The sequence below is a fragment of the Phaseolus vulgaris genome, chromosome 3 (assembly GCF_000499845.2).
Source record: "Phaseolus vulgaris cultivar G19833 chromosome 3, P. vulgaris v2.0, whole genome shotgun sequence".
NCBI classification, from domain to species: domain Eukaryota; kingdom Viridiplantae; phylum Streptophyta; class Magnoliopsida; order Fabales; family Fabaceae; genus Phaseolus; species Phaseolus vulgaris.
The window spans coordinates 7,985,471-8,012,045 of NC_023757.2; the positions used below are offsets into that span (position 1 = coordinate 7,985,471).

Sequence of the window (26,575 nt, forward strand, 5' to 3'; positions counted from 1 at the left end):
AAAAATCTATCATTTGTCAAGCGTTTAGATTTCATCATATCATCCTTATTATCACAAATCAAGTTTACCTTGATTCTGTTTTGTATGTAGTACATCAAAACAAAATCTTCTTCATTTAGCATAACATGATTGCTCATAGTTGCAACTTTTAGACAAGCAATTATAGTGTAACATGTGACAAGGTAATTTGATTCCTTTTCAGACCAAAACAACCATGCTTTTGAGCTTCCTCTATAGCATATATAACTCCATAAAACTCAACAACCATAGTAGTCTGAACTTCAAACGCAGAGAAAACACCAATGAACTCCTCCATACTCCCACGAAAAATACCTACACAAGTAGCAAGACCAGGATATCCCTAGCAATCTCATCAATGTTAATTTTAACCCAACTTGGTGAAGGGAACTCCCATCTAAAAGGAAGAGAACGAATAACTTTATCAGTACAAGTATTAATACCTAAAAACTTAATCATGTTGAAATCCAACATATCATTCTTCATTGAAACTTTAGACAAATTTCCCACTAGACAAGTTAAATATTTAATAAGCTGATTTTATGAGATTTAGTTAAAATTAAAGTTCACTTCATAATACTAAATTCTAAATCAATACACATATAAGCTAGATTATAATTGAAGTAAATTTTAGGTTATGAGTAAAAGTAATTTATAAACTAGATGGTCGTTGATAAGTTAGTTTATAAGTGATAATTCAAGTACAAGCTGATAAGCTCATCGCTATGAGTTTCTTTTTACAAAAATAGTTGGTAGCTAATTATTTGAATGATTTGATCATACTGAGTATTAATTTAATTTTTCTTTTCAGTAATATATCCTGTAATAAAACATTAATTACTTCAAATTGTAAGTTTAAATATTTTTTTAATTTGAACTATAAAAAATTAAAAAGTAAACTAACAAATACTAAAATAAGTATCTCTGTAAAATCGAAAAAAGTAATAATAAATAACATTAAATTGAGAATAATAAGAAAGTGTACTAAAATATAAAAAAAACAAAAAAAAAGGTTAAATAAGCTACAGGCTATAAACTAGTTGAAAGCTAAAATCTTAAAAAAATATATTTTGAAGTACTTGTGCCTGTTTGATAAAACTAACCAGTTGCAGATAAGTTACCTTCTAACTAACAAGATAGCTTTTAGCTAATTGATAAGTTGTTTTAAACTTATAAGTTTTGAGTTTATTGGTTTAAGTGTTTGATAAGACTAGCAGAAAAATTAGTTGGTAAATATAGGATGATATAAAAGGATATAATTATATAAATTTTATTATATAAATCAACTTTGCGTTTTCTGGACAAAAATACATTATTATATAATGATAATTATATTTTTTCTAAATAATTAATTTTTTTATTTCTCAATTTAAACTACTACTATTATATATATTTTTTTAAATTTTTTCTGTCGTCGTAATCCATACGTAGCATCATGTAATGAAATACTAGTTACTAAGTTGCAATGTTAGATATTTTCTTAATCTGAACTACATACAAAATTAAAAGTAACTCAATAAATACTAATAATAATGCAATAATTAATTATTTTTATAAAACTTTATAGGAAAAGAGTTTTTCTAATATATAACAAAATAAAAATAAAAATAAAAATAAACACGTTTGCACGCACAGCATACGTGTACAAACCAGTTTCTACCGCCCGCAACGCAGACAAGGTTCAGTCGTATAAATAGAGCAACAGGAAGCAGATTCCAGTGAGTCTGTGTGGGGAGAAACACTTAATTTGGTTTTGTAACTTCACTTAGAACCTATCTCTTTGAAACCCTAATTCCCAAATCTTCTTCACACCATGGACTTCTCGAAGAAGCGCAAGACCGAAGAGAACGGGGATGCTGATTCTCTGTCGTCACCACCCTCACAAGCATTCCCCACCGCCACCGTCCCCACAACCGCCCCCCTCGCCGCGGAAGACATCCGCAAGATCTTGCGTCCGTTTTCCCAGGAACAGCTCCTCGACCTCCTCCAATCAGCGTCGCTCCGCCACTCCGACGTCCTCGATGCCGTGCGCGCGGTCGCGGACCGCGACTCCACCCTCCGAAAGCTATTCGTACGTGGACTCGCCGGCGAAACCACTAGCGAGACCCTGCGGAGCGTGTTCTCGGCGTTCGGCGAACTCGACGAGGCCATCGTGATCTTCGACAAGGCCACGGGACGCTCCAAGGGCTATGGCTTCGTGGTGTTCCGCCACGTGGACGGTGCTATCCTCGCGCTGAAGGACCCCAGCAAGAAGATCGACGGCCGCATGACGGTCACGCAACTCGCCGCGGCTGGTGGGCCCGGTGGCTCCGGGGACGTGTCCGCGAGGAAGGTTTTCGTCGGGAACGTTCCGTTCGAGATCTCATCGGATAAACTATTGAGCGAGTTCCTCAAGTTCGGAGAGGTCGAGGAAGGGCCTCTAGGGTTTGACAAATCCAGCGGCAAATCGAGGGGTTTCGCTTTCTTCGTTTATAAGACAGAGGAAGGTGCGAGGGCTTCGTTGCAGGAACCTGTTAAGACCATTGATGGGCACCAAGTGATTTGCAAATTGGCTGTTGATAGCAAAAAGACGAAACCCTTTGGAGGGGATCATCAACAGCATCAACACACGCAGCAGCAGCAACATCCGCAGCAACAGATGCAACAAGGTCCTATGATGGTACCTCATTATGGTGGATATGGTGGGAATGGCTACGGAATGCAGCAGCCGGTGCCACAGTATAACAATCCGGTTCAGGTTTCTGGTGGTGGTGGGTATGGCCATGGAATTGGTGGTGGATATGGTAATTCGCAGATGGGTGGGCCGGTTTCCGGTGACTATGGTACTAGATTGCCTCCCAATTCTGGTGGGGGATTCCCTGAAGGCTCCCAGTATGGCTACCCTGCTTCTTCCACGCTTCCACCGCAGCAGCAAGTGCCATTGCCGAGACCTCCTCCTGGAGGAATGTACCAAGGCGTGCCACCCTATTATTGAGGTAATTTTTTTCGTTAACAAAGCTTAGTATACTGCTGATTAGTCCATACTTTTGTTCATTGGATATATAATATATAACTGTGTTGTTATTTTAGCTGAACTTGCACTGGATTGTTGAGAAAAATGCAAGCAATACACTCTTGAACACAGTCTTTGATATTGACTTGGAAATTATAAAGAAAAAATTAGTCCTGGAACTTATTTATCGAGTTTAATGTGTAATTCAGTAGTTTTCTACAGACCGTAAATGATGATAGAGTGTGTTGCTAGCAGTCCTCTGAGGTTGTTTTTAAAAGAAATGGAGTAATGGTTTTTAAAATACAAATGCAGGTTTTTACATGTGTTTCTGAATGACTCTTTTTATCTTACGATGTGTTTTGCAAAATTGATTGTTGCTATGAACTGTGTTTAATTTCTTTTGTGGACAACATACTTTTCTTTATGGCCAGTCTATGTTGAAGTTCATTTAATTGTTGATTGTAATTATCATTCGAGTGATGGTTTTCGCTTTTGGGATTTGTTAGTTCGTTTTGCTATTAAATGTTAATGATTGGTTTGAGTTTTGGATAGGTGTTTCATTCAGGTTTGTGATGGCTTCTTGGACGCTAATGCTTTAAATGGTTGTGCTGCTTTCGTGCATGCAGACAATGAAATCTTTGGTTTTGGTTACATGGACTGCTGTAATTTGTTGCTGCTTCACTACCTCTGCATCTATGTGTTATGGTTCCATTTATGATGGGTGTTAGTTGAAGCTTACATGACTTGGCGTAGTACTTGAATGTAGTACTTATGTGGAAATTTTGTAGAATTTTTTATTCCTAGTTTTTGCCTAGATTATTTTCCTAAGTTATTGACTAAATGCCAAGGTGGTTACATTAAATTTTGAAATTGTTCCTTATTGTGGTCTATATTTTTTTGCATATATTTACTCTGTTTGTCACGGTGACTTCAATTTCTTTCTTTTAATTTCTGATATTTGCAAGTACTTTGCTTTGTATGTTGGCGTTCATGATACTTTTGGATAATGTTTGAAATATCCTTCCTTCATGGTTTTGTACTAAATTTATCATCAAAGTTTAATGAGTAAATTTGTTCCCTCAAGTCTTTTAGAGGCTTATTTGAATTGTCTTGATGAGATTCACAGTTTGTTTGCCCTGAAATGGACGTTTGTGAACACGTTTCAAAATTGCACGGGTATATATGAGTATATTTTTGAAATATCCTTTCACTTGTTTTTTATACTAAATTCAGTTTCAAATCTTAATGACCAAACCACTTTTCACAAGCCTTCATTCAAACTGTGTTAAAGATGAGATCTGCTATTGATTTTCCCTAAACTAGTAAATTTGAAAAATGCCAACTGTGAGATTGATCACCTTGTTTGTTGTGAAATCAGAGCTTAAACTTGATGTGGCAATTGGAATGCGATGTTTTTTCATGTATAAAAGGTTAAAGCCTTTAATTTTAATGTTAAATTTATGATGATGACTTTTAAGCTCATCCCACCGAGCCAACCTACTCTGAAAAAATAAAACAAACTACTTTAAGTAATCCTAGAAGTATTTTAAATAAAACGAAGTAGTCCCTTAAATATTAAGAAACCTTTTAGGGATCACTTGAACAGTTTTATTACTATTATTTCAGAATTTGAGGATTAATTGGTGATTTACTTGTGTTTTATTTGTTTGTATCTTTTATTTAAGGTATGCAGATTTTAGAATTTTGGTTTAGGTCTCAACTGAGCCTCACAGTCAGTTTTTTGATAACTATTGCCCAAGCTTTGAACTCAATTTCTGTCTTATCTTTAGCTAATGTGAACCTAAAGCATCATCACCCTTGACTACAATTTAGGCAATCCTTAAAGAGGTTGCAACTAGTGAGAACTAAGGATTACTGCAGCTAAGGTAGCTTTCCGGCACATCCTCTGACATCCAAATTAGCTTGGAGTGTGGCAATCCTTTGGCCCAAGTATGGATATAGGACAGACTTCTATACCTTCTTAGGATTTTAGGTTAGAGCCTAATAAACCCTCAAAACCTTTTTGTAAGGTGAGGATTGTCCTAGCTTTACTAGCTCTATGTAAGCCTTATCTCTAGTCGATTTGATTCTAAACATCATCCTTGGTCACTTGTGTTTTTTTATAGTGTTAAAAAAAGTATGAAATCTTAGAATTTGGACTTAAGACCTAATTCAATCTCACAAGCTCGTTAAACTAGTTTGAAAGGTGAGAATTGTCTAAACTCTGATTTGACACTAAACACCACCTTTGAGGCTGCAATCAAGGTATTCCCTAGAAGCTTCTACTAAAATGGGCTTGCGGTGACTGCATTTAAGGTATATATGGCTTTATAGTAGAAATTGAAGAGCATTACAGAATAATTGTGTTGGTTGTGAACCTGTTTTTTCATTTTGCTGCTGTTGAATCTTAGGTGAAGTTTCAATTAGGATCTTGTTACTTCTGTTTTATTACTTACTTTCTTTGTTAAACGAGGCTACTTGTTAATGCAATTTTATTACTTTAAAATGTTCTTGCCTCGTCTTGCAAGTGTTTCTCATGGGAATAATAAGCAACTTGCTTTGCTATAGTTTGGTGTTCATTTTGACCTGTCGTGATCATGTTTTTGGGCCAGATAAGTTATTATATGTCTCTTTCTTTCTGAATGTTTCTACTATGTTTTCTAATTTTGATGGCTTGTGTATCAAAACTTGTGAATGTCCATATGTGCTGCTCTTTCTAATGATTCTCGAGGGGATTCTCCTGGTCGTTTTCGATTTGAAGTAGTTCGGCCAACACCGCCTTGCTGTAGTCCTTCTGAGGTTAGGACTTTTGAATGCCATTTTGGTTTCCAAATGTTCATTGAAGGAGCCTAGATATTTTTCCAAGGGTTTTAATGACCATACAACTCTCTTGACCAATCAAAAATCACTTTTGGTATAATTATTAGCGTAGTTACTTTAAAACCTATCATATATGGGGGTTTGTGATTGGAAAACAGTGTAAGACTGCTTTATCAGTGTATAGTTTTTTCTTTTGCTTATTTAATCATAGCTGAAATTGACAATTATTTTGTAATAATTTTGTAGTGAAACATTCGTCACAGCATTAAATGTATGGGACAATTACTTGATTTATTTTTCGAGGTTACACATGCACATACCATTCAATTATTAATTCCTGCTCCCTTGTTTCCAATAGATGGGATAATTTGTTATTAGTTAGGTAATCTGTATTGTAGATGAAACAAAATATCTTCTTTTCATGCGTAATAAATGTAATGTGTCTATATAAAACCATATCCACTTTGTATGTAGACAGTGTATCCAGTTTAGAATCTACTCGATCAGTTGTGAAAATGAAAATATGTGGACAACTTTTGCATGCCGCTTCTGGTAGAAGGCAAGATTACATTTTTGACTGTGTACGTTGTAATTAGAATAATTCAGTAACGTGATACCAGCTCAATATCGATGTTCAACAGGTGTTAGGGATCTGTTGCCCAAAATCTCGAGGTTTTTTCTTTTTGCGTTATAAACTTATAATGATGTGTGAGTGGAGTGAGTGAATGGGGCTAAAAGATTTGATACCATTCCTCTATGGAATAAACCTGGTTAGCGTTTGACGTATGCATAACACTACGTAATATATCATACTGTTTTGTGTTTTATGTTTTGGTGTATTTTTAAATATGATGTATTGGACTATGAGTTAGAATATTTACTGGGTTTAAGGAGAAAAAATTGATTGGTTTGCAACAGGTGAGTTGTATTAAATAATTATGCCTGGTAGATAGAACCTCTTTTGGAGGAGTTTGGGTATTAAGAATGGAAAATATTCGAAATATTATGCCTTATTTTTTGCTAAATATGTTTGTAGTTGCAAATCATAGAATTTTCGCGTTGTACCCCTTATACGTCACTGGTCCTTTACACGTTCTACAACTATGTTCTAAATTTTAACTAGATTTCGTTTAAAGGTTCTTTTATGTAAATGTATAATTATTTTGTTACAAGTAAATGTATTATTTGTACAAATTTATTTGACTGCAATGATGGGCTTAAGTTATTTGTCGAAATAAGTTAGAAATAGCACTAATATGTAAAGTTTTTTTTATGTTTATTTAAATATTTTTATAATAATTGTATGATGAAAGATAAGTATAAATAAGTTATTTACTAGTCTCTTATAAATAGTTTTGGCTCTGGTAAAAGACAGATTATTATTTTTTTTAATTTGTGGTAATACTTGTGTAAAATAGTTGAGTTAGTGTACGTAATGTTAAGCATTTACATTTTTCTCGGAAAATGAAAAATCTTCATATCAAAGGGTCAAGATATAGAGATGTTGTAACAGAAGACATGCAATTTCTTTCACGAGGATGAGTTTTCCATATAAAATTGCGTTCGCTTAAACGACAGATAAATAAAGTCTCTAAGAAAATTTATGTAGAATGATCCTCAGTTTGGCAAACTCTTGGATCTTGTGCTAGTAACCAAGGACTTGAGCCCATTAGAAGAATCCTCAACTATATTAGCTCTTCTAGTTATTATTTCCATATTCCTATGCAGACTTTCTTGCACTAAACTCTTCATCATTCTCTTCCCTTCTTCTCTATCTCTTTGATTTTTAAGTGATTCAGTTGCAATTCTTGTAGATTGTGAGCCTGAATGGGGCCCCATCTTTATTTGCCGTCCATCCCTAAACCATTGCAACAATTTCCGTGCTCTTTCCTGAGCTAAAGAACTCCCTAATAAAGCTACTTCAAGGAGTACAGGAATAATGCCTGACTGTACCATTTTATTTCTCTGTGTTGAGTTTTTATGAGCTAGAATAATCAAAATTTTAGCTGACAACTCTTGGCATTTGGGTTCATCTTCCCAAGATAAGGTCTCAATCAAGCATTTTGGCACCATTGAGCTGTTCTCCAATGCTTTCTTTCCCATTAAAGTCACCACCAAGTTCCCAAGGATGGTAAGTACTTTCTCTGAACTTCCTTTTTCTGAGGACAGTTCCAAGAGAATAGGTACAACCCCGTTAGAAATCAAAGGCCCCGCATGCTCTAACACAGTTGAGATGTTGGACATGGCTACCAAACACGACTGTTTTGTATCAAAGCTTGGGCATGACTTCAGAATGTCTACGAGAAATTGGAGAAAGCCCAATTTAGAATGAGGAAATTGGATGTTTCCTAGAGATGACAATGAAGAGAGCAACTCTGCAAATTCACTTATTGATTCATCATCAAGGTCATTTTTCTTAGGCAGTTTGCACAACATTCCTGCCTCCACTATCAAAGCCTTATTCCTGAAAAAAAAAGAAAAAAGAACAAACGTACAAAATTCCTGAGATCCTATCTGCAAAAGAAACTAACTGTAGCTGAATTACGGTTTAGCATTAAGTAGCATTAAGTACATAAACTTCAAAAACTGTTCTTTTATCTATCATTTTATGTTACAACACCAATATTAAAGAAAGTAATACATACACCCTTAGTTTTTTAATATATCATCTATCTGTTTATTCATATACCTTGTCATTTCAACTATCTTTTGTGTTAATCTATTTATAATCTGTATTATAACCTCGTCTGTTACATGTCACTTCGTGAATATAAAATGAAAACTACAGGTAATAATAATAATAATAATAATAATTTCTACAAGCACAGTTACCCAAAGTCATTGCTCATTAAGCTTAAAACAGTTTGGTATTATTGAGGTGCATGAAGGATACACATACACATACATAGCAGAAAGAAGTAGGAAGAAGGTAAAGAATGAGTATTTTAATCATATGATATGTTCCCAGAATATGAAAAAGAACCTTGTTACCATTTTAATGGAGTTTTTGAAGCTTACTTGTGATTTCCATGGGATAGCTGGATCAATGCTTTGAGTCCGACGAGGCGGCGGGTGGCGACGGGGGAAAGCGCCATAGAAACCAGCACCCTGACCACCCCAAGCTCACTTGTCAACTCTCTCACCTTCTCATCTTCTTTAGCCAACCTTTCAATCTCCTTTGCTGCAACTTCTTTCTCTTCCCACCTTCCAAAATGTAGCTTCTTCACACTTTTCTGTAACACCATCACATTCTTCTCACACCCCTCCTTCTCACTTTTCCTCTTCTCCATCTCCTTCATATTCAACCTTCTTCTTCTTTGATGAGAATAATTATAGTAATAGTAATAAGGCATATTTGTCAAGGCTTAAATTGTTTGTTATCGTAGTTTTGTTTGTTTGTGTCACACTTATGAAAGAGAGAAATATTTAATGATTATTAATTGAAACTCAAACTATTTAATGATTCCTTTTAAGCATTCTAAATATTTAATACGCTGTATTTATTATCTTTAATATACACACACAGCAATTAATTAAAGGAACAAAGTATTATTATTTCACGCCAAAAAATATTTAAATTTTTAATAAATACCATTTTTTTTGTATCTCTTTTACCTCCATATACCAAATTAAATCATTTTTGTTAGATGGTTTCGTTATGTCCGATTATGAGAATTACCTATATAACCTTTGACATATTTTATTATAGTATTATTAAATCATAAGTGAGGTGTATCAAAATTTGCATTTTTTAATAAATCATAGAATGTGTATTTTAAAAAAATGTATTATTAAGTTAAAATTGTGTTGCTGATAAAATAAATGTTAATAATATGGTGTCAAAATCCTCTTACCTTGAGAAGGTAATGAAGTGGGAGAGGAGACTTAAATAGCAATTACGTAGAAAAAGGATTCACAATTATTTATACAATTTGTAAGTGAAAAACAAAAATTATTCAAGAGATAAAGATGCTCCACACTGAAAATTATCATAAATACGATAAACGTTGGAAGAATGTTGAACACAAACAAAGTAATAAGATGGGAGAGACTATTTTTTTTTATATAAAAATAGTTAAATAGAGATTATTTTTAAATATAAAAATAATTAATCAATACATTAACTAAATTTGATATTATTTTAAAGATAAAAAATTATTAGTATTAAAGTAATTTTTATTATTAATAAATATTTTTTAGTCTATAAAATAATATTTAATTTAATTAATATAGTGATTAATTTTTATTTTTTTTAATTTAGTCTTTATTTAAGTATTTAATTTTTTTTAGAAGTGTAATCATATAACTTAATTCAATCAAGTAAATTTTAAATCTTGGCTACTTAACTTAACTGGTAGATTCCGACATTATTAAGAAAAAATAATTACCCGTTTATACATTTTAGATCTTATAATTAAAAGTGCCATTTAATCTTTATACAAATATTTCTAAGGTTTAGTTTATAAGTAATTTTGATCAATAAGTTTTTTAATTTCAATTCCCACATTTTAGATCATTTACAATTTTAGTCTCTGAATTCTTTTTACAATTCTTGTTCATACTTTTTACAAAATCCATATTTTTGGGGGTAAATTCCCTATCTAGCACCATTTTACACTTTTATTTCCCTAACTAGCACCCTTTTGTTTTTATTTTCCTATCTAGCACCTTTTTGTTTTTATTTCCCTATCTAGCACCTTTTTATTTTTTATTTCCCTATCTAGCACCATTTCAAAAATAAATAAATAAATAAATAATTATTATTTTTTTTATAATTTTAATTTTGAATACATTAAAAATAAATATTTTTAATGTTTAAAATAGTTAGAAATATAATTAATGAATAAAGAAATGAGTTTTTTAAAATAAAATTAAAATAAAAAATTAAAATGTTTAGTTTAAAATTATTTTTTTTAAGAACGAAGAAAATAAAAAATTAAACCCTACAACAACATAAAAGTTGAATCTATAAACATAAATTAGTATTTATTTTTATTATTATTGATGATGTAATCATGTTAATTTCAAGTAAAAAATACATGACATAATTACAAAAAAATCAAAGTCAATTAGTATTAATTAATAGTGGACACACAAATAATATTGAAGTGTCTATCCTAAATGCAAAATCCTAAAAAAAACACTAATGCAAATGTTACACTTAATGCTTAAAAATGAGAAGCAAAAAATGAAAAAAAAAAGTCTAGAAAATAAAAACAACAACAATAAAAAAAAGAATGGCAGAAAAAAAATAATAACTAAAAACATAAAAGATATAAAATAAAGGCAAAACAAATTAAGATAAAGATAAAAGATATAAAAAAAATCCAAATAAGATATAAGTATATGTTGATCATAAAAATGAAAATAAATGAAAGATGATCATTCATTTAATATTTTCTTCAATGATACATTAAATAGTTTGTGCGAAATGAAACATAATTAATGACGAGAAGTGCATAATCAAGTAATGTTGGGATATATTCTTTATGTGTGTTCTGATACTTGACAATATGAACATTTTTTTGTTCGATCATGTTGTTCTTTTTTATGTCCATATCAGTCCTTATTTAACTTGTTTTTTTTATAATTATGTCATGTATTTTTTACTTGAAATTAACATGATTACATAATCAATAATTATAAAAATAAATACTAATTTATGTTTATAGATTCAACTTTTATGTTGTTGTAGAGTTTAATTTTTTATTTTATTCATTCTTAAAAAAATAATTTTTAAACTAAACATTTTAATTTTTTTTTTTTTTTTTTTTGAAAAACTCATTTCTTTATTCATTAATTATATTTCTAACTATTTTAAACATTAAAAATATTTATTTTTTTAAAGCATTCAAAATTAAAATTATAAAAAAAAATTATTTATTATTTTTTAATTTATTTTTGAAATGGTGCTAGATAGGGAAATAAAAAATAAAAGAGTGTTAGATAGGAAAATAAAAATAAAAGGGTGCTAAATAGGAAAATAAAACAAAAGGGTGCTAGAGGGGGGAAATAAAAGTGTAAATGGTGCTAGATAGGAAATTTACCCTATTTTTGGTCCATAATCTTTTCTCTCTTAATTTTTAACTACCCATAACTATTATTTTTTATTTTAAAATCATTTGATTATGAAACTAAAAGAATGGTTTTTTATGTTATCAAATTAATTTTTAATTATCTGTAATTATATTTAACTTTTATTTTATAAACATTTTCTATATAAGAATTAGTATGACTATTTAAATATTATTTTATAAACTATAAAATTATGAATATGTAATTTTTATTGTTAATAAAAATTTATAAATCGATTATTATTAGTAAAAATTTATAAATTAATTATTATTAGTAAAAAATTATAAATTATTTTTTATAAAAACTATTCTATAAGTTTTTATTAATAATAAAAATTATTTTAAATATAAATATTTTTTAAGTGTATAAAATAATATATAATTTAATTAATATAATAATTAATTAGTTTTAATCTTAAAATTATTTTTTATTTAATAATTTTTAAATAATTTATCTTTCAAAATGTTTAATAGGAAAAAAGTAGTCTTTATACAGAAAAAAAACTTACTTTAAGTGAAATAATAATGACTGTAGCTACAAAACAAATTTAATTAGTCAACGTTAAAGGCAGCGACAACGTTTAAAACTTAAAACTTAAATATTTAATAAAAATTAAGAGGTTGAAATTGTATAAAAAAAAGTCGATGAACCAAACAGAAGTAATTATACTTGTAACGTATATATATATATATATATATATATATATATATATATATATATATTTAATTTAATTTAATTTAATTAATTGATAGTTACGACTTATAGTTAATGAAATACCAATTTAAAAATTAGTTTATAATTTTTTTATTAATAATAGAAACTATTTTAGATATAATAATATTTTAGTCTATATAATTTAATCAACTAACTAATTATTTTTTTTCAAAAATTAATTTTTATTTAATAACTGTTTTTAGTGTATATATATTACATAACTTCAAAGTATAAATATTCTATAAAATATATAATTTCTCCCTCCTACACTAGTACAAGTAAATAAATTAAAAATTAATTTTAAAGACAAAATAATTAGTTACTATATTGACTAAATTAGATACTATTATAGAAACTAAATTTTTTATATTGACTAAATTAGATACTATTGTAGAGACTAAAAAAATTATTAGTATCTAAAATAATTTTTATTATTAATAAAATTTATAAACTAGTTTCTAGATTGGTATTTAAGTAATATTATTAAGATTTTAGTTAGTTTAGAAACTTGTTTATAAATTTTATTAATAATAAAAACTACTTTAGATATCAATAATAATTTTAGTCTCTAAAATAGTATTTAATTTAGTTAATATAGTAACTAATTATTTTTTTGTCAAAAATTTATTTTTATTTAATAATTTTTTTAGTATATATATATAATTATAAATCACAAATTATAATAGATACATTATTAACAAGATATTAAAGTTCTTAAATCACATCTCTAATACATAATTGTTTTACATGACTTTTTTTTAGAAGAGTTATACATATTATTAAGCATACCTCATTAAAAATTAGCATCTAACATAAAAAAATAACTAATAACATTAATCTTAATTTCATATATGAATGTGATTCTCTCACCTCCTACCAAACTATATGCAAACTTCCTAATAATATTTATACTATAATTCTCATTCCTCGTTATTAATATATAACATTTGTTAAAGGCAAAGACGGAAGGTAAGAAATCTTTACATGAAAAACATCATAACACATTTCTTACATATAATTTAAAAAATAGGTAGAAAATATCCTAAAGATTTTAAATTCCCAAAATTCATTATCATATTAAAAAATTTATCCATAAGAAAATTTACACTAAATTAAAAAAATGAAATAGTTAGGCAAGATAATTTCTTCAAATTTTATGAGAAAAATTCACATAACATTTTGGAAATGTTTGCTCATGTATATTACATACATGATTCATCGTATTATTTTTATCCATGTTTCGAAGTCGGTTAGAAACTCGAGAGGTACTCTTGCAAGGAAGTTCTCTTGGTATGAAAATTTAGAAGAAGAATACTTTTATTTTTAAGACTTTGAAAGAACAAGAAGATATATATGCAAAATGAAATTCAATTCTCATTCAACAATCAAAGTAAATATCGGGGTAGGCCTTTTATTTATAAATAGAGAGGCTCTACACACACCATGATCTAAGAGATGTGGGACACAATTTTAAGAATGAAGATGCATTAATTTTGGTGCCTCTACATGCTTCGAAGTTCAATATTGCCAAATTCAAGCTCCTTTTGTGTGTTTATAAGGCTTCACTTTTGGTGTTTGCATGACCCTGTGGTTTGGTGTTGAGTCATGGTTGCTTCCCTTTTTGCCTCTTTAATTAGGATTTTGACTTCCCTAATGGAAAGGACTGCACATTGACTCCTAAATTAGGGTTTTTCACTCCTTAGTCAAGTGCACTTATTTTTTTTACACAACAAAAATCCTAATTCTTATACATTTTTCTACTCTATTAGTCAACCCATAATTAGATCCAAACTAAGCACAATTGTGAACTTATTTTATTTACACGCGGAAAATCCTAATTGTTATACATTTTTATGCTCTATTTTTTTTTACTTTTATACATTCTTACAAGGCTAATGAAATGGAAAATAAAGTCTAATATATTACTCTCCACAAAAGGAGAGCCTTCTGAGCTCATTCTCCCTCCTCTAGTTTTCTCGCTATGACCCTAGTTAAAGGTCCAATATGGTTTCTCCTAGATGGTCCTCCATTCGAGCATTCCTTTTAAAAAGGATTTATCCTTAGATCTAATTCTCCCTCACACTCAACACCACTTTGATAGGAGCCAAATAGTCTTAGATATTACATTAGTTTAGGCGCCTAAAATGGGCAAAATAGAGAAGATTTGGTCTTAAAAATTACTTATTCCCACTTAGAATGATCACTCTATTGCATTTACTGATCTTATGTTAAAATTATTGAAATCTTGTAGGAATTAAAGGAAAAAGAGCAACAAAGGCATAACTGTGAAAATTAAAACTATATGTTAAGCATAAGCATAGAGCGCTGAGCGAATTGATGGCAGAGAGCATGTAAATTTAAGTCCTCAAATCTAAGTGCCTGGAATAACTATTGAGCGGTTTTGTGCTGGAAAAGAGCTCAAGCTTAAGAATGAGTTGCTAAACAAAAGGCCATGAAGCGCAAAGAGAATAGAAGCTTTGAAGCAAGGAAAGTCAATTGACTAGGATGGGCTGGAGGTGAGCTAAGCGCATGTAATTAACTAATCATAAAAAACCATATTTGTTGAGTAAGTGTACCATGTGTGGAGCATACTAGATGTAATTTAAGCTAAACATTCAACACTATAAATAAAGAGGTTTGGTTCAAAGGAAATGAGGATTTAATAAAAGGCCAGAGTTGAAACACAATATCCAAAGCCATATTTCCTTAGTTGTTAGCTATTCAATCTTGAATTATCTTATTAACATTAACATAAGTTCCTTAATTTGATTTTGCACTTAAAGCTTGATATGTGAGGAATAACTATTATTGATCTTAGAAGTTTAATGATATTGATAAATATTTTCATCTTTTAAACTAAATCAAATCATCGAAATATCTTAATGTTTAGTACTTATGGTTGATTTCTAGATAACCATGATTAAGGAATTAACTTGGTTTAACCTTATAAAGTACTTAGCTTGAAATTCATGCTATTTATAACTATCCGAGTATAAGAAATTTACAAAGTTTATTCAATCCCAACACTTTCATAAATTTAAGAACAACTTCTTTCTACACCAAGTTTTAACCTTATTAGTTTAGATTTTTGTTTGAATTACTATTAGTTACACAACTTATCAGGAATACTTGCACCCATTATTGTGAAAGATAAATTTGTTACATTTACTACTAGTCCTTGTGGATACGAAAATCTCTTATCAGTTTTACTACAGTTGACTCGGTACACTTGTCGATGTTTAAAACTAACAACCATCAAAGGTGGTATTGACTCTAAAATTAGCGGGGAGGTCGAACTTATATGCAGTCATTAATTCTTTGGAGGACTTGGAATGGACCATCTCCTCTAGGACTAGGTTTGGACTTCCTTTTCTCAAATGCTGCCAAACCTAATCTCATATATCAAATATTTATTTCTTTCTCCCTTTGTTGCTATGTTCAACATATTTCTAAGTTCGTTTTTCAATATGGTATTTTACCTTATGAAACTTTTTTGACAAATTCTGTTCTAGAAAATCCTTATTTGTGAATCAAAGAAACAGTTTTAGGAAGTGGTAGTAAATCAAGAGGCGTGACAAGGTTAAACCAATACACAACCTAAAAAGGAGAAAAAATAGTTTTCTTGTGGACTACTTGATTATAAGAAAATTCAACTTAAAGAAGATACTCATCTCAAGACTTTTGGTTGCCTCATAAAAGTGGCCTCAACAATATGGATAGAGACCAATTTACTATATGAGTTTGTCTTTCAATTTGAGGATGACATGTAGAAAATAGAATTGTAGTTCCAAGCATGACCCAAAGAATTTTCCAAAAATGGCTTAAGAACTTCACATCTCTATTAGACATTGGGGTAAATCATGTAATTTAACAAAACACAAATCCGTCGGTATTTTTCATTCGTAAATCAATAATTTCTTGCAGTGGAAATTGCCACTTATGTTCTTACATGTTCTTGATTCAACTTACATTTTATTTTACTTTTGTACTCAAAATCTAAACCTACTCATATGACTCCTTTTGTGTGTTTACTACAAAATTTTTCTCAATATCTGCTTATCTCTTTCTTTGAAATTCTTTATGTTTTGTCATTATTTATTTTCATTCAAAATTAGTCCATCTCTAATTAAGTTTTTCTTATTTTTTCTCTTCTTATTCTTGTGTGAAATGAAAATGATTAACATTGTTGCTTGAGAACTCACCTCTTTTCAAGATAACATTTTAGATGTTGTTGGGGAATAAATTAAGCTACTCTTATGGTGACCTTAAGAGACAAAGGAAGGAATTATAAAAGAGTGCAAATTGAGAGATGGATCGAAATTTACATAGAAAAGCCATTAAAGAATTGAAGGAAATTTTGTGATGGAATATTCCATCACTAACTGCTAAAATTTATAGCTAAATCCGTGACTACTTGTTCTTGTTGTGTAATTGTTTTTTCATGAAATTTTCTTGTAATTTTCTTGATTTTGAGTTTTTTCCTTCTTTTATTGGGTGTATTGGAAAAATATCTTGATTACAATGTCATCTCCCAAAGCAAACATTATAATATAACAATTTTAGATTTGTTGAAGTGATTCAAGGAGCTTACAAGTATTAATTGAACTTTCACACTAGAATACGTCTAGCTATTATTTACTTGTTAAGTTTATTTTTCTTTCCTTTAAAGCTTTCCATTAAAAGTCTTGATCCGTGACAAAAACTAAAACTCGTCTCAACACATCTAGTTGATTTTCACTTTGTTCAATAAACGTATGTGCATACATACACTTGAAAATCTTTTGTGGAAAGTTTTTGTCACTTCATTTTTTATTAAACCCTTTCAAAACTTTGAGACAATCTTTTTATAAAAAATGAGTGACTGTTCTCATTCTACACATTCTAATGTGTATGGAAACATTAGGAATCCCAATGAAGAATTAAATTTAAGAGATGAAATTAGAAATTTAAAGAGAAAATTTGAAAAAAAATGATAAAACAAAGAGAATATAGACCTAAAAGTAAACAAGAAGAGGTTAAAAAGAAGAAGAGCATATCATGAGAAACGCCACACTCAAAGTCAACAGTTACTCACTCAACCGTTAATATTGAATGATTCAGTGCTGACTTCGTGTCTGCCATAAATAAGACATATCTTCAATTGTTCCTCATACATTCACAATAACAGCTTCCACACAAGCCCTTTTTTAAATTTGGTAGAATGATTGTCATGTTCGGATAATCCTTCTGAACATGTTTTTTAGAATGATTTTGTACTTTTGGAAGGGGTAATCAAAACATAGTATAATTTGCCTGCATACTAAAATACAAATCCAGCTTTGAACAACAGAAAGATGTTAATAATACATTCTCTAGCACACTTTATAACACAATTTCTATTATTGGATAAACGCGATTTTCATGATGATATCACACATCTTATTTAATGAATCTCGTTTATAATGAGATTCACCCAATAATAGAAAATATGTTAAACAACATACAAGCAAGTGTGATGCTAGTATTTCTCAAAAAAATAAGAAATACTAATGGCACACTTTGTAACACTTGAAATGAAGAAACATAAACACATCAAATTGTTGACATCAACACAAACAAGATCCATGGTTGCATGAGGAAGTGGATGTTTCAATAAAGCATAGTCTTCTCCTCTTGTTAGCATGTGATGTTCTGGGTGAGAACTCAAGTGAAGCAGAAGCCTTATCCAGTACAGAAGATAGTGCCTGGTGAACAGTTCTTGCAAGAGCTTGGCATTCTTCAGTATCAATATTAATGTTCCCTTTGCAACATGTAAAGACGAATACATTCTTCATTCTTCCTGCCAAAGTTGAAATTTCTGCCTTCTCTAGATGCAGTGGAAGGGAATCAAGTGTTTGTCTTAGGTCAGATATTATTTCAGGTCGGAAATCACAGCAAATAGTTGCACTGTAAGACTTGGATCCGTCACATGGTTCAACTTTCACTTCATCAGCATCCATTGGGATTAGAAAACCCTTGCTTGCTTCTACTGCAGTTTTCTTCAACTCCTTCACTTGGCTGATCACTTCAGCCAGTAAAGTGGCTTTATCCATCTAAGGAATAACAATTGACCCACAAAATAAAAATCAGCAGATTTTAACAAATGTTTTACTAAACAGAAGAAAGGATAATCAGAAATAAAAGAATAATTTTTGTAGTCACACACCAAAAGAAAAACTGTACTATTTTTTTATGACAAGGACACTTATATGGATTAATTACTGCATTATTGTTTCCATTATCACCTCTCAGTACCTATCAACATGACTTCAGCATAAGCCAATTATAGAGTGATAAGTGATAACTCAAGTTGATTGATCCTTTGGTGATGGTGGCTTGAATAAGTATGATAACTTCATTACAAAAGAGGCCAAATCCACTAATTATACTAATTATGGTAATTGATTAAACTAAGTGTCTAACTAGTCACTAGTTCCGGTTAACCAATGCCTAAAAACATTGATGGTTTTCCTTCCATGTCCTACATCACCATTATCACTTAGCCAACAAAAAGAATATGTCTGTTCAACAAAACAAGACAAAACATGCAAACCACAAACTTATCACATAATATTTAAATATACTGACTCTGTCGTATGATTCCCATAAGAACAGCTAGCACTTCTACGATAATACTTGATTCGAATATCATATCAATCTGATTATAGAGATGACATTTATGCTCCTTTATTTATTTTTCCTCTGATAAGGACCATCAAATTAAAATACCTAGTCAAAATTGACATTCTACAGTGCTTAATGTTTTATAATTTGGTTCATATGACTTGTTAAAGATAAATCCCAGACAAAAACATTGCCTCCTTCCTTTGCTTTCTTATAAAAATATTTCTTAGAGCAATCCAACTAAACCAGTAACTTTTAACAAATAAAGTAGTATTAATAGCAGAAACTATATTTGGGCACCCAGCACAATCCACGGACATTAATACTCACCTAATGACATGATGCACAAGAGGAAACATCTGGTTTGCATGTATACATAACTTATTGAATAATAAGTGAAGCGTTTTCAGTTTAAAAGTATAGAATATGAAATCATAAAAAAAAATACATATTATAACACTAATTATAATAAGTTAGGATGCATATCATATATAATAAATAACTCCACATTACATAATCAAGTGATGCATCTTGGTAGTTGACTCTAGCAAGGAACAACTCCTATATATGTACCTAGTTGACCACATACGGACAACAATGATGCAATCAAAAGCCCTTAATTTAATTACAATAATTACAATGATGTTCTTCAAATCTCAACTTGTGGTGTTTATATACAGCAGACTCCGAGCTCTATTCTTTTTTTCAAAATTAACATGTGAAAGGGAAACGTATATGCACAGCCACAAGCATTATGAATTTATGACATAACTGAAAATAAAACTACCATAATGGAACTTTGAGTATAAAACTGTACTAATGTGTCAAAAGTCAGTATTTTTTTTGTCAAGTAGCTTATTGATAACTTAATATATGTTTTATGTTTTTCTTAAATTTTCTATTCTCATCTCATCTCTCCTTGGTAGAACAGTTTGCATTTCCATTCTTCTTCAACTTAAACTGATTCAGTGTAACACGAAGTCTACATATGGCTTTTCACCTAGTTTTCAACCTTCTCTCAAATCTATTATTCCTTATTCATATCACCAACAGAATATGCGTTTTACTGAAACATTTTCACTGTTCTTATGTAAGAACTGTCTAGATAGCAAAATTTAGAAGTGCTATATGAGTAAATCCATTTTGTTCATAATCGTTCAAGTAAGGCAATTATAAAAAAAGTCATATTTAGATGAACTAAGGTTCCCAGAGTTGGGATAGCTACCCCAGAAAACTTTTTTTCTCCTCATAATATAATATAAATGTGTAATAACAAATCTCCTCCTAAATTTGAAATGAAGTGAAATATTGCCCCACATTTAGCACAAAAAATGGAGTATAGTATTGTCCCCACAAATTTATATATATATATATGAATTTCTGAATCCGTTGGTGTCCAATTATACAATCAAAGTGAAATCATGAAACTAAAGAGCAAAAATAATTGAGTGCTGTAATAAGCCATGCACAATAAAAGAACAAATCTCCAATAGAAGGAAAAGGAAGGAAGAAAAACATACCTTTTCAGTGGATGGTACAAGGCCACGTAGTGTTGTAAGATGACCGTTTATTCTCTCCCTCCTTCTCCTCTCTGCTTCACTATGATTCTTCAAAGCAGCCAAAGCTTTGGCCTCACAAATCTCATTCTTCCCCACCCTTGCAGCCGAAGAATACTTCACCAGCTCTCCCTTCTCACTCTCATAAACCAAAGAATGCGATGATGACAAGCCACCCTTCACAACATCACCATTGGAAGCTCCAAGGCTTCGCAAAGTGGGATTGAACAAGCCCGAAGTATCAGAGCCAGAACCAGAAGAAGAGCTTTTGTCATAGAAGGAGTAAACCATAATAATAAAGGTTTTAAATTGCAGTCACAGTGTAGGAAATTAAAGAGAAATACAACCTATGCAGCTAGAATTGCAGAAGTTAGCAAAATTATGATCAGGAAAACTCCAAAAAGCTTGACTTTTGGACCAAAACTGTGATCATGAGCCGTTTTGTTAAAACCCTTTTGAGTGTAGAGGAGGTACAAGAGAAAGAAAAGAAGGAAGTTAACCAGGTGGACGAGTTCGAGGGGCGAACCAAAAAGAAAGCTTTTGGAAGTGAATGGTGCCTTGAGAAGGTGCTACTTTGGTTTGTCTGGTGATGGTGTTGGACATAACTTCCATTAGGCAAAGGAAAAGGGTTGGCAGGGTTAAAGGGGTAAGATCAGTGTGAAAAGATCCAGGTTTTCATCTTGGTGGTGTTGAGCTGAACCATTTCCAAATGGGAAAGGGCCAAAAGGGTGAAGAACTTTGGGAAGTGAGACTTGACTCTGACTTGGATTTCAGTGAGAGTACTGACAAGGGACAAAGGTAATGCTACGCTTGGTGTCTTAAAAGTGCAGATAGAATTCAGAAGACAAGAGGATCACCACTGAACAATGATCTTGATTCTTGAGCTTATTCATATATGCATAGTTTGAACCAAAACAAAGATGTGATGTGTAATGTTGACTAAATATTTATATTATGTTCATTATTTTGGTCAATGTTTAATACCTATACTCCTGTGCTCACACTGTTACTACTGAATTATTCATTCAGAGTAGTGGAAACCAACCCATTCGATTTAATATTTATTTATTTATTTCTTTTCTTTTTCGGATTTAGATGCGTGCAAGGCTTAAATTATCCTTCTCAAACATTGATATTTTATAATAATAATAACAAGAACAATAATAAGTAAACTTATTGGTTGCTGATTCAAAATAATTAATTATATTTTCTTTTTTTGGTGGCGGGAGAGAGATAAGAGAACATTGTGATTGGATGGTTGAAGTCGTGTAGCTTCCTCGCAGCTTCGTCATAAACCCATTATTAGAGGTCCACTATACTATAACATTTTTTTACTCTTATTTTTAGTAAAACAATTTCAATAAAAGTAAATGGATTACCAAAAACGCCCCAATTTAAAAACATAAAAAACTAATTAATTTTTGAAGAGAATAAAGACTAAACTGTGATAAAAGTAAAATAAAATATCAAATCTGCAACTTATCCCTTATTTTTTAAAATGATGTTTGAGATCTCACTAGATATTAAAATATTTTATTGTATATAAGTGAGTGTAAATCGATTTTATGAGCTTGAGTTATGTTTAAATTTTATTTTGTAATTGATATCAGAGTCTTTCAAAGTTTATCCTAACAAATATTTGTTGGATTTATTATGTCATCCACTATTAAACCATTATCAGACTATTCATAATATGTTATTTCACGCATAAGTTGAAATGTTTGAAAAGTAAATATTATTTTTTAATGTTGAATTAAGGTCACCACCTAGAATTGAATCCGGTGAAAAATACGAGTGTTTGTGAAACGAATTGAGATTATTTGTTACTATCCAACTTCAAATATTGATTGGAACAATTTTTTAAAGCCAGACCCAACCACCAGTAGAAGATAAGATGCAGTGAATCCAACATTTTCTATAGTACATTAATTTTACATGATATATATAGTTAAATCATAAAATTAAAGAAATAGTCAACTATATATAACTAAGATGCATTTATAATCATGAATATCAACAATAGTAGGAAGAAATCAAATCAAACTAATATCTATAATAAAACATTAAATAAAAAATAATTTAAAAAAAATTAGTTTCTAAATTAATATTTAATTAGCCACCAATATTTTATCTATTAATATTAAAATCTAAAGTAATTAATATTTAATTATAAATTAATATAAAAATTAGTTTATAAATTTTTATTAATGATAAAAATTACTTTAAATAAAAATATTTTTTAATCTATAAAATAACATTTAATTTAACCAATATAATAATTAATTATTCTTATTTTTAAAATTAATTTTTATTTAATAATTTTTTAGTCATGTTTATTACATTTTAAAAAAGAATAACTGCTATATTAAAAATTTCTTCCACCTTGATTATATTAAAAAAATATGTTGATATAAAATTTGATAAAATGATTTAATAAAGCATGTGAATAATGTGAAATATATGAGAATTAAAAGTGTTACATAGTAGAATATTTTTTGTTTTCACATACAATACAATGCATCTGGTTTGGTGTAGTGATAGTACAGTTGTTATATATACCTTCAATGGTAGTTATTTGAAAATTAAAAAAAAAAAAAAAGGAGTAGGAGGGTGATGAGGACGAAGCAACCCATATCATCATGCTTAACATTACATGGAGATTCTTATAATACTTTAATTAAAAATGGAGGGAAAGAGATTAAAGAACTAGGAGAACAAGGGTTCCGACAAGTACCTAATCTTATCTTTGATGACTTTCTCATGTTCATAGTGTAATTAATGTTTCGATTTAATTATATGTACATTCCATGATGTTCTTACTTTGTAAAATTTATTATTGCATGTATCCTTCACTTCCTTTATTATTCTATAGATTCAATTTCATAGCTATGCATTTGACATTCATTATTTCATAATAATCATAATTTTATTCGTCATCATCTCTCTAATATGCTAGTGGATTTTCATCTTCCTTTTAAGTATCATGTTATGAGCTTAGAAATATGCATGCAACTTAATCAAATACTTAAGTAATTAATCTCTTAGAATTATACTTAACAACAACTTGTAAAGACAAATTCTCTCTCACATCTATACCTTCCTAGTGGTAGAATATCTTTTTGAATATGTTGAAGAATATGATTTTTTTTTCATTTTCAAGTGGTGATCATTGTTTGTGATGACTGGTGGTGAACGTTGGTGGTTAATGTAAGTTTTATGGTGTTTCATTTATAGTTGTTGCGTTTTTGTTCGCTTATTTTCTTTTTCATTGTTTTGAAAACCACAAAATCCATAAAAAAAACTAACGAAGTGGAAAAATGGAGTACATTTATAGTGATGACTGGTGGTGATCGTTGGTGATTAAGATAAGTTTTGTGGTGTTTCATTTATAGTGGTTGTGTTTTTGTTCTCTTATTTTCTTTTTATTTGTTTTGAAAACCACAAAACCCATAAAAAATTAACGAAGTGGAAAAATAGAGTTCATTTATAGTGATGACTGATGATGAACGTTGGTGGTTAAGGTAAGTTTTGTAGTATTTCACTTATAATGGTTATGTTTTTGTTCGCTTATTTTCTTTTTCATTGTTTTGAAAACCACAAAACCCATATAAAAAGTAACGAAATGCAAAAATGGAGTACAAAACTAAAAACAAATTATATTCACATTGAGGAACGTCAACTATAACGAATCTTCTTGACAACCTTCTTACATATGGGATGCGGAAGAGCAACCGAGGTTATTTAAAAATGTAAGGTTATTTAAAATTGACTTTTCACTTGATATGGAAATGGAAGAGAAAGGTACGGAGGTGGGGGAGAATTTGCCATTAACAATTTCTAATTGTGCTTGATTTTAAATAGTTTTTGCTAAATTATTTTGGTTTATAAATATAAATGTTACGAATTTGTATTCATATATTTCGTAAGGAAACTGGAGAATTGAATATTTTAGTTTTGAAAAATAAAATATCATTATTATATTTTGTTTCTCGACACATTAACTATTTAAGAGTAATTTTGAAAAAAGAAAGTATAATTATAAATAAATATAATATTATTAATTTATTGACTAACTTTCTTTTACACAAAATTACTAACTTAAATTAACTATTAATGTGTTATAATTAGTTGAGCGTTCCAAATTTGCACTCTTGAGCCGTCCCAAAAGTAAAGGATGTTTTTTATTTGTTGAGGTAGCAAAGTGTCCTTTATTTGAATGAAGAGGTTGGTCGTTAAATGGGAGATGTTTAAATAAATTAATTTTGGGGGCATTTTGACTTTTTTATATGTTGTTTTCTGTGACCTATAAAGTAATATATCTAATGTTGAATATGTTGAAGTAAGGTGGATAGTAAGTTGTGTAAAGTAATAATAAAACATAAGTATTTGAAAACAACTTCTATTAACTAATAATAAGGTCATTGTAGTGTGGGTTGGGAATTACAACATTTTCTCCACATAAAATTTACTTAAACCTCATTACATTACACCACAAATTGATATGGACACCCCACCAAAATTCCTTCTATTTGACATTATTATTGGGCTAAAGTGTACCTAACTAACCCATTACTTCACTTCAACTAATTAATTCAAAATATCAACTTCTTAGCCCCCACATTCTTTAATCACCTATAATAATTTTTGGAATAAAATTTTCAAAATATAACTTTTGAATTAAGGAAAGGGTATTTCTAAATAAATTCAAATAGAAAATTATTAAATAAAAATCAATTTTAAAAATAAAAAATAAAAAAAAATTATTTAATGATTTTTTTTTAGTGGGAGTTACCCAATAAATATGTGAATTTGTAAAAAGAAGGTATAAAAGAATTGAATAAATTTTGTATTTTTATAGTTACATCAATTTCACTTTAATTGAGAATAACAATAGAAAGTGTTCAGATTTGAGATGACATTGCTATGGTCAATAGACACAACCGAGTCGAAGCTCTATTACGATTTTGTCATTAAAAAGTGTCTCAATGAATTAAGGGATGAAGGAGTATATAAACTGTTTTTGACCTCGACTTCTAAGTAATGTAAGACTATATTGGACATACCGAAACAAAAATTCTTAATGAAAATATAAGAGTAAACAAAACAAAATTAGAATTTTAATATAAAAACTATTGTAGAATTCATTATTAGCAATGATCACATAAATTTTGTTTTTGCAATATGGTAGTATTTTTTATTCATCTCGGCACTCGTGTCACATTTAAGATACATGTTTTCTTAAAGAAGAAAAGAAATATGAGAATTCTGAACCTTATTTAGGTATATATGTTTATCATATGGAAATATATTCATCTTATATTTTTAGTAGTAATCCAAAAAATAATAAGATTATCATCATTGCCTAATTATACTTTGATTTCATTGTTTATAAATCATCTGTATCTAAGGCTTTCAAAGTGGTTATTATATATTTGAGACTCATGCATATGAAACTTGGTCCCCATTGACATCTTACAGTGCAAACTTGACAATTTTGCTCCTTCCCTATGTGTGTGATCATAGCAATTTTGTTGCTTTCACGCAATTCGAATTGTGGAAAAGTTCTTGAGGATAAGGCTCTTGCATGCGTTGTCTCAGTTTAATATGAAATATAAATTTAGAACAATGTTTATACATATTTTAGAAAGTGGCTTTGATTATATTTTTAATTTTAGGCCAACAATATTTTGATGTGACTTTAAAAAAAAATGAGTAGCTGTTGAGTATAACTTGTAATTTCCCCCAAGTTTATGACATT

At 29.8% G+C, this 26,575-nt stretch overlaps 3 protein-coding genes across 6 annotated transcripts; 1 reads left to right on the forward strand and 2 right to left on the reverse strand.

Moving 5' to 3' along the window:
- Nucleotides 1-1,664: 1,664 nt before the first annotated feature.
- LOC137806530 (UBP1-associated protein 2C-like) lies at nucleotides 1,665-3,900 on the forward strand. Of its 4 annotated transcripts, none has more exons than XM_068606716.1 (2): nucleotides 1,665-2,993; nucleotides 3,563-3,900. In XM_068606716.1, the coding sequence occupies exon 1, from the start codon at nucleotides 1,832-1,834 to the stop codon at nucleotides 2,990-2,992; it is 1,161 nt and encodes a 386-aa protein (XP_068462817.1). In that variant the 5' UTR covers nucleotides 1,665-1,831; the 3' UTR covers nucleotide 2,993; nucleotides 3,563-3,900. The 4 variants fall into 4 exon arrangements, with proteins under 4 accessions (XP_068462817.1, XP_068462819.1, XP_068462818.1 ...); XM_068606718.1 differs by having other exon boundaries at nucleotides 1,695-2,993; nucleotides 3,637-3,900; XM_068606717.1 differs by having other exon boundaries at nucleotides 1,722-2,993; nucleotides 3,576-3,900.
- Nucleotides 3,901-5,623: 1,723 nt separating this feature from the next.
- On the reverse strand, nucleotides 5,624-9,146 carry LOC137806531 (U-box domain-containing protein 7-like). Its single transcript, XM_068606720.1, has 2 exons — nucleotides 8,849-9,146; nucleotides 5,624-8,294 (listed from the first exon to the last, which is right to left on the reverse strand). Exons 1-2 carry the CDS (start codon nucleotides 9,127-9,129, stop codon nucleotides 7,448-7,450), a joined length of 1,128 nt encoding a protein of 375 aa, XP_068462821.1. The 5' UTR covers nucleotides 9,130-9,146; the 3' UTR covers nucleotides 5,624-7,447.
- Nucleotides 9,147-17,979: 8,833 nt separating this feature from the next.
- On the reverse strand, nucleotides 17,980-21,896 carry LOC137806532 (transcription factor bHLH30-like). Its single transcript, XM_068606721.1, has 2 exons — nucleotides 20,782-21,896; nucleotides 17,980-18,690 (listed from the first exon to the last, which is right to left on the reverse strand). Exons 1-2 carry the CDS (start codon nucleotides 21,106-21,108, stop codon nucleotides 18,205-18,207), a joined length of 813 nt encoding a protein of 270 aa, XP_068462822.1. The 5' UTR covers nucleotides 21,109-21,896; the 3' UTR covers nucleotides 17,980-18,204.
- Nucleotides 21,897-26,575: the final 4,679 nt, after the last annotated feature.

What these genes read in the sequence shown, in the direction of transcription:
- LOC137806530 (XM_068606719.1), top strand. Translation starts at nt 1,832, where the DNA reads ATGGACTTCTCGAAGAAGCGCAAGACCGAAGAGAACGGGGATGCTGAT. An exon ending in AGACCTCCTCCTGGAGGAAT is followed by an intron (nt 2,965 to 3,562) that starts GTACCAAGGCGT and finishes AGTTTTGGATAG; the next exon opens with GTGTTTCATTCAGGTTTGTG.
- LOC137806531 (XM_068606720.1), bottom strand. Translation starts at nt 9,129, where the DNA reads ATGAAGGAGATGGAGAAGAGGAAAAGTGAGAAGGAGGGGTGTGAGAAG. An exon ending in CTATCCCATGGAAATCACAA is followed by an intron (nt 8,295 to 8,848) that starts GTAAGCTTCAAA and finishes TTTTTTTTTCAG; the next exon opens with GAATAAGGCTTTGATAGTGG.
- LOC137806532 (XM_068606721.1), bottom strand. Translation starts at nt 21,108, where the DNA reads ATGGTTTACTCCTTCTATGACAAAAGCTCTTCTTCTGGTTCTGGCTCT. An exon ending in TTGTACCATCCACTGAAAAG is followed by an intron (nt 18,691 to 20,781) that starts GTATGTTTTTCT and finishes GTTATTCCTTAG; the next exon opens with ATGGATAAAGCCACTTTACT.